The 13,008-nt window shown below is 37.0% G+C and overlaps 2 protein-coding genes across 2 annotated transcripts; one reads left to right on the top strand and one right to left on the bottom strand.

The window, feature by feature from the left end:
- Positions 1 to 1,485: 1,485 nt before the first annotated feature.
- LOC137734010 (protein CURVATURE THYLAKOID 1A, chloroplastic-like) lies at positions 1,486 to 4,017 on the top strand. Its single transcript, XM_068473249.1, has 5 exons — positions 1,486 to 1,708; positions 2,909 to 3,006; positions 3,160 to 3,267; positions 3,412 to 3,483; positions 3,748 to 4,017. The coding sequence occupies exons 1-5, from the start codon at positions 1,564 to 1,566 to the stop codon at positions 3,811 to 3,813; spliced, it is 489 nt and encodes a 162-aa protein (XP_068329350.1). The 5' UTR covers positions 1,486 to 1,563; the 3' UTR covers positions 3,814 to 4,017.
- Positions 4,018 to 9,428: 5,411 nt separating this feature from the next.
- LOC137734048 (BTB/POZ domain-containing protein POB1-like) lies at positions 9,429 to 12,811 on the bottom strand. The gene is made up of 6 exons (XM_068473305.1): positions 12,264 to 12,811; positions 11,649 to 11,774; positions 11,139 to 11,260; positions 10,979 to 11,042; positions 10,578 to 10,857; positions 9,429 to 10,466 (listed from the first exon to the last, which is right to left on the bottom strand). The coding sequence occupies exons 1-6, from the start codon at positions 12,526 to 12,528 to the stop codon at positions 9,653 to 9,655; spliced, it is 1,671 nt and encodes a 556-aa protein (XP_068329406.1). The 5' UTR covers positions 12,529 to 12,811; the 3' UTR covers positions 9,429 to 9,652.
- Between the last annotated feature and the right edge of the window lie 197 nt (positions 12,812 to 13,008).

Raw genomic sequence — 13,008 nt, 5'->3', positions numbered from 1 at the left:
AGTTAAGAGTTCTAGGCTAACCAATGATCCAAATTTGTGTTTTTCATTTATATTAACAAACCTCAACACATGAAATTAGCTTGTAGTCTTGCAGAAAAACTGCTCACTGCCAGCATGACAGTCTTTTTCATTATATTTCTTTAATAAGGTCACTAATCATAACTGGGGCGTCCTTGATTACGATTTAAAATTGTTGCTTCTGTTGTTAAGAAATATTTTTGAGGTGTGTCAATGCTCAATTGGGGTTCGACAAACCAAAAAAAACAAAAAAAAACAAAAAAAAAACAAACAGACTCAATTGGGCCTATGTAGTGGTTCATTAACAGCCCAAGCCTCTCAAAGAAGCCCATATACTTTCTTGAATTGGGTTGGTTTTATAGAAACAATAACCTAAACAATCATTTGGAACAAATAGTTGACACTTCAAACCTTGCGCGTTACTCTTTTTTCTCACACATGTATTCAACGTTCACCTCCGTTGTGTACATGGTTTGTGCAAGACCAGGCAGATAGTATATTGACAACGTTAACCTAACTATATTCATAATATATAAATAATGTCTCGTCATTATACTGTCATATGGTGGACGCACAACCTAGGTGCCTAAGTGAGGATTTCCAAATTCTCTAATACTCAGTATTTGATTCGAACACAATAGGGAACTAGATTATTATAGCTAGATTGAATACTAGTTAAATTTTTTAGGGGTGAACTATTATGATTAAATTGAATAATATCATGATAATCTTGCGTAGAAACATAGGACAAGTTAACTATACTTACCGATTAGTTATTAGTTTAGTAATATTTTTTAACGTTTTATTGTTAGAGAGAGTTCAAGTATGAACTCACTGCCCTTCAACTTAAAAAAGATTATATAAAATAATTAAACATGACCTAGCATTTTTAGTTTTGGGATTCTCTTTTAAGTGTGTGTCTTGGGAAATCCGAAGTACCTTTTATCTAAATTACAGTTTACACCTTCAAGTTTGGGTACTTCAAATTTAAAACATTACAATGTTATACATAAACTTACGAATTTATTGTAATGTCATACATTATAGTTCAAATGTATGATCTAATGGGTTCATGAGTACTCATGGTCGAGGTAGCCGAAATCCAGATGGCTCACATGTCAAGCTCCTTTAAATTTGACTTACATATTATCTCGGTCTTAGAGTTGTTAGCTCAACAACATATCTAATTGCGTAATAAGAGAGAAACATATAGCTGCACACAACTTCTGTGGCATCCAAGAATCTCAAAATTTAGGATCTTTGCTCTTTCATAACATTAACCAGAAAAAGAGGCATTTCAAGCAAAAGAGAGTATTTTGTTTTGAGCTTTGACAAAAGGAGACCTCAAACGTGGATTTCAGATAGGGAACCGCCCAATCAAAAAGGTTTATTATGCCACGTGTCAAGCTCTCCAATGAGACTTAGGTACCCTACGAGGATAACGAACGAACCTACACCCAACACTTCGAGGGAAAATAAACAAATCGTTGCAAGCAACCGAAGCAATCAACAAAGTCAAGCAGCTGACGATACGACTCGATACTCATGGCAGCGACAGCCTCAACCATGGCGGCCACCGCCGTCTTCATCCCACGTTTCCCCACCAAACCCAACTGCTACTCCGCCTTACCTTACCTCCCTCCTCGCCTCTCCTCCTCCCCTTCTTCCTTCCCTCTTAAATCCTTCTCAGGTGAGCTACTTCTCAAGCTTGTATTTTTTAAGTTTATTTCTTAACCAACATGGTTTTTTTTCACTTGCTCTTTTGGGTTGCTGAGGAAATGTGGGTGGGAGGGAAATTTGTTTGTGATTTTTATTTATTTTGAAATTTGTTATGTGGGTCTCAATGGAATTATCTGCTAGTATGTTCCCTGCTTTTAGTTGTTAATGTTTGGGAAATTGTAGTAATTCATGAAGGAAGAATTTTTATTCTGTTGTTTTTCTATATTTCTCCAGCTAATAGATGTAGAGGAAAGGTAAAATCTTGGTTCTGGTTGTTAAAGCAGAGGTTTTGAACCTTGCTGTTTCGATTTTTTCAAAGTAGGGTGTTGATTGAGACTAAGATAACTGTCCTGCATTCCTGTGCTGGTGCTTAAAGTTTTATTTGAGAGGCATTGATTAGGAGGAATCTGGTGGATATACTAGGTATGCAGAAGTTACGAGAAGGAATGGATGTATCTTAGCTGGTTAAGTTGGATTATTGCGATAGTAACTTACTTTAGAATGGGGCTCCAAGATTCCGTCTTTAGTTTCATACGGAACTAGTCTCAATAGAATTTAAGGGTGGGAATGAGTGTCAGATGTTTTTGGTTTTTAACACGTATTTAGGTATCCAAGCATTTAGGCTTATAGCTGATTTGGTTCATTGACTGCATTCCAAGTAAATGAACTTAAAACCGCTATCTTTTGCTTCCAGGCTCCAATTCCACTTCAATACCTTTCATAGCTTTGATCAAATGGTAGGAGAAGGGAACCTTGGTGCTCAAACTGTGAAGTGGAAATAACGCCTTCGCAGCCAAGTTGACGCATGTCATGTTTATTTGATAGTTGTTGATATAGGTTGTGGGACTCATGTATGCCGTTCTGTGAAAAGGCAACAGTCATATAGTAGAGTAGGAATTGACCGATCTCATATATTGCTCCAAACTTGCTGAAACTCTAGAGCACTTATGCGCAATCCAACACACGCAAACAAAGATGATATTTTTAAAAACCTTTGGAGTGAATTTTTGTCTTTTCGGTTTGGCAGAACATTTGAAAGATAAAAATAATTGATTAAGCTTAGAGCAAGTCATTGATATACTTAGTTTTTCTATCACTTTTTCACTCTTTATATAAACTGTTAAGAATGTGTTAATTATAAGCTTAAGCAATGATTGTTTTTCTTTCAAAGGGTCCCGGAGGCTTTCTCTTCCGGTCAGAGCTTCATCTTCAGACGAGACATCCCCATCCGTGGACACTGATGAACTTTTATCAGACTTGAAGGAGAAGGTAAGAAGAGCTTTTTGTTCTCCTTTGTATTGAATCTTATGACAATCATTTTCTAAGTTTCTGCTACTTACAGCTATTTTGTTATGACTTTCCTTGATGAAGTGAATCCAATAGTTGGTTTAAAAATGATTGCCTTTATGTTCTCCTTACCAGTGGGATGCAGTTGAAAATAAGTCTACACTACTTCTATATGGAGGTGGGGCGATAGTCGCTGTGTGGTTGTCCTCAACAGTTGTTGGCGCCGTCAATTCAGTGCCACTTGTAAGTGATTTCTCTGGAAACCACATACCCCTAGCTTTTTCAAGTTTGAGTCCATTTGATTATGGGAAATGATGAATCTATTTTTCAACTTACAACTTTGTGCGTGTCATTGAATTAATTGAACTACTCTGAATTGGCCTTCAGCTTCCAAAGGTCCTGGAGTTGGTAGGGCTAGGATACACTGGATGGTTTGTCTACCGTTACCTACTCTTCAAGGTTAGTTTAAAACTCCCAACGGAAAGTTAACCTATTTCTGTTTTCTAAAAACAGGATGCATTCCTTTACAGGAAATAAGATCTGTTTTTCTTTTCATATTTGCCCCGTTATAGGATCTTGTACCCTGTTTTCTCTTGGTCATGTCATTCACGCAATTCCCCCGTCCATCCATCAATGATTTTAATGGTTATAACATGTTTTCTTTCTGCATCTAAGCACTCGATAATTCTAACAAGTGCATTTTGTATTTGGTATCACCCTCAGTCAAGCAGAAAAGAACTAGCTACAGACATTGAAGCGCTGAAGAAGAAGATTGCTGGAACTGAATAGATCCACATGACGCGGTGTCAAAAGTACATTTATCGTCGCCATCCTTTCGTTCTGATTCATGTATGTCCACTGTGAGAGGCATTTGTGTCCTGTAATCAAAAATAGGTTTTTATTTGATTTATTGTTGTAGTCATGTTAATGTGCTCCCAGACTTCACCTTTGAAATGAGATTTGGCAATTTTATGTCAGTGGGTCTGTTGGAATTGGCTCTAGCACTTCTAGTTAGATTTTTACTTCTTTCAAAATTGTTGGTCATTACTTAAAAATTGTGAGCTTGTTTAAATTGAAAATCGATGTCATAAGAGGCTTCAGTAAGAATGACTTGTTTGGAAGTGTTTTTGAAACAATTAAAAGCGCTTTTGATGAAAGTGCTTTCGGAACCAATCTTTGATAATGTTGCAAGTGAATTTTGGAAAAACACTTTTGCCAAAAGCGCTTTTAATCATTTTAAAATAACTTCCAAACGAGATAACTGAAACACATCTCAACGAAACCGAGCATCTCATTCTGGTCAAAGAAATGGGTTGTTTTTCTCGAAATTTTTATTTGTATTTTTTTTTTCAAATAAATGGGTTTTGTTAAACTGCCATGAATGAACCTTTTGTTTAACTGTGGATGTCTCCATATAATGATATTGGATTCATGCATGAAAAACATCAAAGCCTGGGATGGTGGTGAGCCATACTAGCTCATCTATTTGCTTATACAACCATCTCAAGTAAATGTTCCAGAGATAACACAACCCAACAGAGAAATTCATGTAAGCTGTATCAAGGCCAGAGAGAATAGAGAAAAATAGTTAGAGTTATCTTTGTGCTCCTATTATTTTAGATAATTTAAAGAAATTACTGTTGATATCATGAGGACGTAGGCACACTTGTTTGAACCTTGTAAGTGCCTTATTTACTTTATATGCCACTATATATATATATATATATATATATATATATATATATATATATATATATATATATATCATTTGTTTTGCAATACGTTATCAGTACAGTAAGCTCTCGTGTAATTGGAAGCACAACGTCATGAATCCAATGAAGCACTCTCTACCTCTCACAACTCTCGTCTGAAATCTCACATATAAGAAAATCTTTATCTTCATATCTCAATATGACTAATTTTCTTAATTTTAAAAATAGCACAAACATCACTACAAGAATAGTGATTATTAGGAGCGGTGGATTAGAGGCAGATATAAAGATTTGTCCCTATTAATCTTTATTAGAGGCAGAAATATAGATTTGTCTCTATTTATTGTAATAGAGGCGAAACAATAAATGTCCCTATTAGTGTTGCTATTAGGGGCGGAAGTAAGTGCTTATTTGCCCCTATTTATTAATAGTAACACTATTTTTAGGTGCAATTTCAATATTCGCCACCTAACCATTAGGTGCAAAAATCCTCAATTTTTACCGTTATTTTTAATTAATAGATACAAATGTATTAACCTCTACTTGTTCATAGTTTTGTAGTGCAAAAAGAATGACGAATAGTGATGCAACGCCAACTTAAAAAGATAATGCAACATTCAATGATAAAGAAGAAAAGAAAGAATACAAGACTCTGAATCAAAGTGTCGGCAAAAGGCGGAAAAGGGAGAGTTGGTGCTTGTTTGACCAACTAGAAAGGAAGAGACAAAACTTGGGTAGTGATTTAGAGATTTGGATTCCATCCGGATTTTTTGGTGAGGATCTTAGGGCTCTTCATATTTTATATGTTCATCGTATATCGTACGGTCAGAAATTATTTAAAATTTTGTATTTAAAATTAAACACAAAATTGTAACTAATGAAAGTTGGTCACACGATGTACAATAAACGGATAGGATGTGAGAATCCCTAGGATCCTTACAAGGAGAATTTGGAGAGGATCCTCAATCGTTGGTTAAGGAGAAGAAAAAAGAGGAGACAATTTCCTACTCTTTGCCTTTGTTTTATTATATATATATTAATTTTGTTATTAACGTGATCTATGCGGTATTATCGTTCATCCTATATTATATATATTATAAGGTGAAAGGTGTGATTTATCGCCCTTCCTATATTATAGATATATGGTGCAGCATTGTCGCCCTTCTCATCATCATAGTCATTATTTTTAAGTTTTGATGATTATGTGAATGGTGCTGGATTAAATTCCTTGTCACAAATTTTATTATTTAAAGCAATTTATTTACAATGGGTGAAATTATATGTCGCCATTTGCAATGATTTATTTAGTGTACTACATTTTGTTATGATGGGTATATAATAGAACTTGGAGTTAGGTTTGTGCATGGTGCGTTCGGAGCGGTTACACCCTCAAATCGGAATCGGAACCGGATTCGAGAAATATCAATGGTTCGCTTCGGTACGGTTCTGCTTAATTTATCACCAGAATTGTACGGTTCGGTTTACACCGGCTCTGGTTCGGTTTTTTCCGGTTTACAGTTCCAAATACGAAATTATTTGAATACCAAATCAAATGGTATTTCCAAGTTTACTTGTTTCTTTTTTCTTGTTTTTTGCATGCTTGCATTCAAATATGTTTTCTAAAATGGTTATACAAAGTTACAAACAAAACAGATCCCTTGCAAATACTAAATCAAAATGCAAATGTCCTTTGCACCAAGCAAACAAAATGTCCTTTGCAAATAATAAATTAAAAATCTGTAGTCCTTTGTTTTGATGTAGAATTATGAGTTACCTACCTACTCTATTTGTTCCTTTCCCTTGTTTATCTTTTTAGGTACCGAGCTTTTAAGTAAAATACATTAACCGTTCAAGTTCAAGCAAACAAAAATTACTCAAATCCTATGATCACTGAGTCTCTGCAACAAGAAGAGAGAACCCAAATCTTCCTAAACACACAAAGTAAACCAAAATTCAACAAATCTGAGCTAACTTAAACTACGTGAAACAATAAACACCCAATTCAACTATTTAATTTAAGTGATTATTATATTCAAGGTTCAGTCCAGTTCTGAGTTGTTCCGTCAACATGAAAACCAGAACTGGGAACTAGTATAAACAGTTTAGTTCGGTTCTTGAACCTAAGTTGACATTTTTTTTTTATAAACACTGATTTTTACGATTTATTTTGTCGAGGTTCGATTCGGTTTAGTGGTTCCACGATTTTTATCCCCACCCCTACTTGAAGTTCCTTGATCCTCATTATATAAAAAGATCGAACCTGAAGTTCCTTGATCAATAAAGCATGATTTTTTTTTTTTTATCAATTGAGAGAGCAACAGTTTCTCAACTTAATTAAATGAAAGCTATACCTTAATCCATATATTCTATTAAATGAAGGACATAAGTTTCTTGATTCATGTAAATGAGGACTATGAGTTCCTTAATCCATGTACAATTAAATATGGGAAAGAATTTCAAAAATATGAACTTAAAGCTTCTAATGATGTAGATCTCAGGAATAAAGTTCATGTACATATGTATAATATTTTGACGCGAAGTTCAAAATATAAATAATGTTACAAACTTGAAGTTCTAACACTTTGAGTAGACATATTTATATGGAATGAATTGATTATCAGAAGTTCCCTCATACCCCTACTTTTTTTTTTTTTGAATAAGAAAATGATGAACATATCAAAACTCGATTTGGTTACTATTGAGATCTTGGGCATGAAATGCTTTTCATGGATTCCAAATGCCAAAGAATTCATATAATTAAGCGGATGATATTAGGAGAGACCTCGTAGGATGACTTGAGGCTCTCAATCATTGATTGTGTACTTTGATTTTGACTTAAAAGCTCATTTGTACATTTTAGTCAAAATTAGAAGTTTTCAGGATCCATATATCTATCAAGTCGAACTAGAAATTTCAAGCATATATAAATAAATGATAATAAGTTCAATAAAGGAGAGGAAATTTTTTATACATGTGCATATACATGAGTTATAGCTACAATAATGGAGCTTTCACAAAGGTTGGTTTGTGAAAGACCCGAATATTTGACAAAACTCCTGGAGAGAGAGAGGCACCGGGTGCCATCGGATTCTACCCACGAACCTTTGGTGGTCATTTTGAATCGACTTTGGGATTCTTGCAATTGGTCAAGCTTTCTTCTCATGTTAGCCAAGTAATTAGTTGCAAGTCTTTATTCTTGTGCTTGTGTCCTCTAATCTCTTGTCTAAGACTCACCACCTCAACTGTTAATGATTCAACTTGGCAAGTTCGAGCAAGTAGACTTTGCCCCATGTTGGATACATAACTCGCACATTGAACCAAAGAGTCTTGAACAACCAACTCATTAGACCTTTTTGACAATAACCTGTGCTCAAAGCATATGTCCATAAGTAATTCTTTGAAGTACACATAGAATCAGCTCTGTATAAATTCCTAAAGTGTCTAAAGTATAGAAAATCCCTAAAGGATTCAAAAGCAAGCCCTGGAAGGTTTATGGTAGAAGATCATTAGTTGATATTAGATTGAGTCTCTTCCACGTCAAGTGGTGAGGAGTTTAGAGAGATTATAAAGTATTGAAAGACAAATATTGTCTCGAGCTGCATATCGAGCAATACGCCAACATGATTCTTATCCATCAATAGGATTTTGGATGAAGATCATTGGTTGAGCACACAAATGATTAACCAATATTTAGATACTAAGATCATTCATCATCATAAGGTAAATGATGATCGATACTTGGTCTAGAAGTACCTATCTTAGTGAAGTATGTGCCTTATTGTATTTAACACAATACAATGTATCAAATATCACATTTTTTTGAGAAATTATGGACACATACTTGTTCTATTTTGATGAACTCACTAATAACCGTGGTCTTATTGGGCAAGCAAAATCTGATTCTCTATCTAACGTGCATAAAGATCGCTCACATAAAGAATTAGTAATGGAAGCTAGAGAAACATGTTTAATGCTAATATGACACACAACCTTACCAACTATTTATCAAAGCTTTCATTTCAGAAGTTCAAGAATTGCATCAACACATAGGCTTGATGACAAGCTAGTTAATCCAAGTTCATTGTAATCAGGGGAGGTGTCGATCAAGGAATCGATTAACGTACAGATTGATTAACGTTGAGTTCAATTTGAAAGAATGTTACTTACAACCTCATGAGCGGAAAATATAAAATTAATATGTAAATGAAAAGAGGGGTTAATTTCATCTTTGTTCGTCAATTCATTCAAGGACCAAGGTGGATACAACAATCGGATTCATAAGTGACTTGGACTTCTACAGCCATGTAAAATTTGTGTTGCAAAGTTAATGGATGAGATTACCACATTATTATGACGAGTCGTGTAAAGCTTAGTTCACTCTTTCATCCTCTTAGTAATATCATTTCTTCAAAAAAATAAAAAAGTTAAAAGGGATGAGATTGTGCTCGTGTTGCTAACGCCCAAGATCAATGGAGCAAAATTGAGTAAGGAATTTGACAAATCACTGGTTTATTTACTTTAATCTAAAACGATATGATTCCGTCATGTTTCTATCAAATTTGATCTTTGTGGTTTTCTTTAATCTAAAAGTTCAAGTCACAACCACTCAAACACCACCAAAACCACAAGCACCCACACCTGAAGAAAATGGAGTCAGCCACGGCCAATACCATACGAAATGAAACAACCATGGCCAATAAAAACTGAGCTATTAGACCTTTCCCAGTATGGTACAGCTATTAGACCTTTCATGTTTAAGCTCCCAAACAGAGAGCGCTACATCGTGTCTAGTTATTACAATGCCTTCTCCAAGTTTGGACAAGGATGGTAAAACGCAAACACATACAAACAAAATGAAAATGGTCGTGGGGGTAGATAATCGAACTTCCGCTTCGACAATCACCTTAACAGAGAAGTCAGTGTTTGATGGTAAGCTCCGCTCGAAGATGAAGGACGCCATTTATGAAGAAAGGACTATCCTCGGCCATGAATGAAGTCCATGGTATGGCAAATAAGTTACGGTACCCTACTGCCTTGCCCCCTGTAAATGTGTAGTTGCCTTTGTATTTGCTAATGAATTCCTCAGTCGGCTTTGATCTCGCTGCAAATTCGTAGTCCACTGCAAAACTCACTGACCCTTTTTCCTGCATCCCCAAAAACAGCCCAAAACAATGGAAAGAACTCTGCTGGTCCATGTTGCAATGCGCAGAGAGGAAGAACCCTTGCCCACCCAAGTGGAATGCCTGAGAATATACCCGTCCGGATGGGAATAAATTTGCACACTCCTCTCGCTTCAAGTCCAGGTACACCACACACTGCTGTCTGGGAAGATCAAATTCCACCACCTTAACAGGGCGATACTTGTATGCCCGCTCCACAAACCGACGATTCAAGGTAGCAGACTCTTCTGCTGCCAGAATTCGCTGCCTGTGCGGAGCCTCAGCCTTGAAGAAAAGAGACTCAAGGACAAGCTTGGACGCAGCTTCGTGGTCAAAATCATTACAGGTTAAGACCTTTTTCAGCTTTCGACAAGTCATGTATGGGAAGCGAATGTAGCGTGCAAGTCGAGCACCCAAGATTTCTCGCCTTTCCTCCAACTTAGGGTAGTGAGTCCTAGACCATTTCAACACAAAGTCATATACAGCATCCTCTGATGCAACCTGGAGTTCATCACTGGATATAATTGCCTCTATTCCAGCTAGGGGTAAGGCCATCACCTCTTCGAAAAACCTGGTTGAAAGAACAGACTGTAAGAAATATATCTCTTAAAATTTGAAACAACTTTAACGAACAAGAATTTAGTCAGATCAAGTCCAACTACAAGTCACACGGAAATTTTACTTGCTTATGTCCTTGTAACGGACAGCAAGGTACTGCTTTGCAGCATCAGTCAATGCCTGGACTGCGTCAGCCATTAAGACACTAGAAGGAAGCTCTAGATAAAGCAACGCAGATTCAGGTGTCATGGTCATATTCCTCAGTAGCCGGCTGCAATACCTCATGCATGAAGCTACCTCAAATTTGTCAGCAGCCATCAACACATCCAGTAGAGCAGGAGCTGTGGTGGTGGATAAGGTATTGCTGTACATAAAATTTAGGAGCTCCATGAGGGCAGCTTCTTCTGCACTCGGGAAAACAAAACGAGACTTGTCAGGTAACTTCTTCATGATCAACTTGTAAACTAATAGTTTCCATGGAAGCAAACATTTCAGGAACAGTAAGCTTCTAATATTTTTTCTTACCGGACGCACTGATTCGCAAGGTTACATGTCGCTGTTCAGACTCCCTCATCCCATTTGAAAAGAGCTGCATAATAATACATAAGGACAAAAAATGAGAAAAACTATCCTCTGATGTTAACAAGCAAATAAACAGGAATATATAAAACCAGAGGACAATTACCTTATAGAAAAAAGGACTCTTGGCTGCCAAAATTGGAGAGCTAATGTGCAATGTTTTAACTCTCACAACTGTAGAGCAATCCATTCCCCAGTCTGAGTCATTGCTGTTTGCAGCTTCATCCCCTATAAGAATATCCATTCAAGCTTAAGAGCGCTTAAAACACGACACCACTAGAAAATTAGGAATTACAAAGCAGATCACTTAATACAACCATAAACATGACTCATGGCAAGACAAGGACATGGCGTAATGAAGTTGTAAGGACTCATACTGATAGTATCAGGGTTTCACTCAGATAATATTATTCTCACAAATTTACGCATTCTAACTCAGAACCCTCACAGACACAATGGATAAAAAGAATTATGTTTAAGCAGTAATTATTTTATTTAGACGACTTCCTTTAGAGCTCAAGGACACAGAGGAATACGCATATGGGACAGATCCAAATCAAGTAAAGCCATGCTCTTATGTGCTTTTGCTAACTTCACTTAAGACACATTCAGATACCTGAAGGTGACTCTTCAACCATTGCAACTGGTTCCTCATCTTGATTTTCACAGCCCTCGCAATCATCCATATCAGGCTGGTTGTCATTCAAGATTTGCTCCTCGGGGCATTCAGCGAGATCCAGAACTGAACAAAATTTAAAACATTAGCCAACATTGCCATAACACTACCTCATGTGCATGAACAAAATGTACGGGAAATGAGAACCATGCATGTGACTGATGAACACCCAGATAACAGAAATCACAATCCCAAACAATCAAGGGAAAAACAAATCAACTGAGAAGCGGAATTATTACATTTGAAACAATCAAGGGAGGGGAAAAACACCACAGAAATACCAATCAAAAGTTGCCCAAATGGTTACATTTGAATTTTAAGCACAATTATTAGGGGATAATCAATATCAAAATACGAATCTCACTTCTATGATAAATAAACACCAAATTTCTAAGCTTTTCAGCTGAACAAGCAACAAACTGTTTCAAAGTAACCCCCAATTCGAAACCCTAAAACCCCAAATGTTCAAACTTTCCCTAATTTCTCGGAAACCAAACAAAGCCCATAAAAATTCAAAATTCAAAACTCAAATTGAAAAATCAAAAGAGAACGTACTGTTTTCCTTCTTGATGTCTTCTCTCCGCCGCTTCCTGTGGAGGGCCCAATCAGCGATACTGGTGCAGGCCTCGGAATCGGGTCTGGACTCGGGTGTGTCACCCATGATCTCGATCCGAAGCTGTCGGTCGGAGAAGTTACTGTCGTTAAAGGCGAAGGCGAAATCGTCGCCGTCAGCGTCGGCCAACGGCGTCACGGCCCGCGAGAAGTCGGGTTCCATCAGCGTAGTTCTCGGGTCGAATAGATCCGTATTCAATTCCTTCATGATCCAACCCCCAAAAGCTAAAACCCCACCGAAGAAGACGACCGGAAGAGGGTGTGAGAAGGCAGAATCTGGGAGGAGATAGGACGGACTTTGGGTGGTGGCAGTGGGCGACGGAAAGAGGGTGAGCAGAGAAATGGAATCAATGAGAAACGATGAGGATCGATGAGGAGGAGATGAGGAGGGAGAGGGTCATAAAAGTCGTGATAATAAAACTGAAGCGGCAGGCGACCCTTCTCTCTCTCTCTCTAAACTTTCTGTGTGTGTGTGTGTGTGTCTCTCTCTCTCTCTCTCCCCACCTTCTTTTGTGTGCTTCTTTGGTTTTGTTAGTTGGCGTTCACTGAAATTTCTCTCATTTGGGTAGGAGTTGTGTCCGACTTGGTTTTTATTGTGGAGTTTTTGTTTTTAAGTTTTCTTTTTGTTATTGAAAGCAATTAGCAAGGTAAACATATGTAAGTAGGGGTTGTGACAGGTCAATTAAGG

The sequence above is a fragment of the Pyrus communis genome, chromosome 5 (genome assembly GCF_963583255.1).
Source record: "Pyrus communis chromosome 5, drPyrComm1.1, whole genome shotgun sequence".
In the NCBI taxonomy this organism is placed as follows: Eukaryota; Viridiplantae; Streptophyta; class Magnoliopsida; order Rosales; family Rosaceae; genus Pyrus; species Pyrus communis.
The sequence above is the reverse complement of the archived record's forward strand: the minus strand, read 5'-3'. Positions and strand labels throughout refer to the sequence as shown.

Excerpts from the sequence above, each read along its gene's own strand:
- LOC137734010 (XM_068473249.1), top strand. The coding sequence starts at position 1,564 with ATGGCAGCGACAGCCTCAACCATGGCGGCCACCGCCGTCTTCATCCCA. Across the intron at positions 1,709-2,908 it reads CCCTCTTAAATCCTTCTCAG|GGTCCCGGAGGCTTTCTCTT; the intron begins GTGAGCTACTTC and ends TTTCTTTCAAAG. Across the intron at positions 3,268-3,411 it reads CCGTCAATTCAGTGCCACTT|CTTCCAAAGGTCCTGGAGTT; the intron begins GTAAGTGATTTC and ends ATTGGCCTTCAG.
- LOC137734048 (XM_068473305.1), bottom strand. The coding sequence starts at position 12,528 with ATGAAGGAATTGAATACGGATCTATTCGACCCGAGAACTACGCTGATG. Across the intron at positions 11,775-12,263 it reads AGACATCAAGAAGGAAAACA|TTCTGGATCTCGCTGAATGC; the intron begins GTACGTTCTCTT and ends AATTTTGTTCAG. Across the intron at positions 10,467-10,577 it reads CGTTACAAGGACATAAGCAA|GTTTTTCGAAGAGGTGATGG; the intron begins GTAAAATTTCCG and ends TCTTTCAACCAG.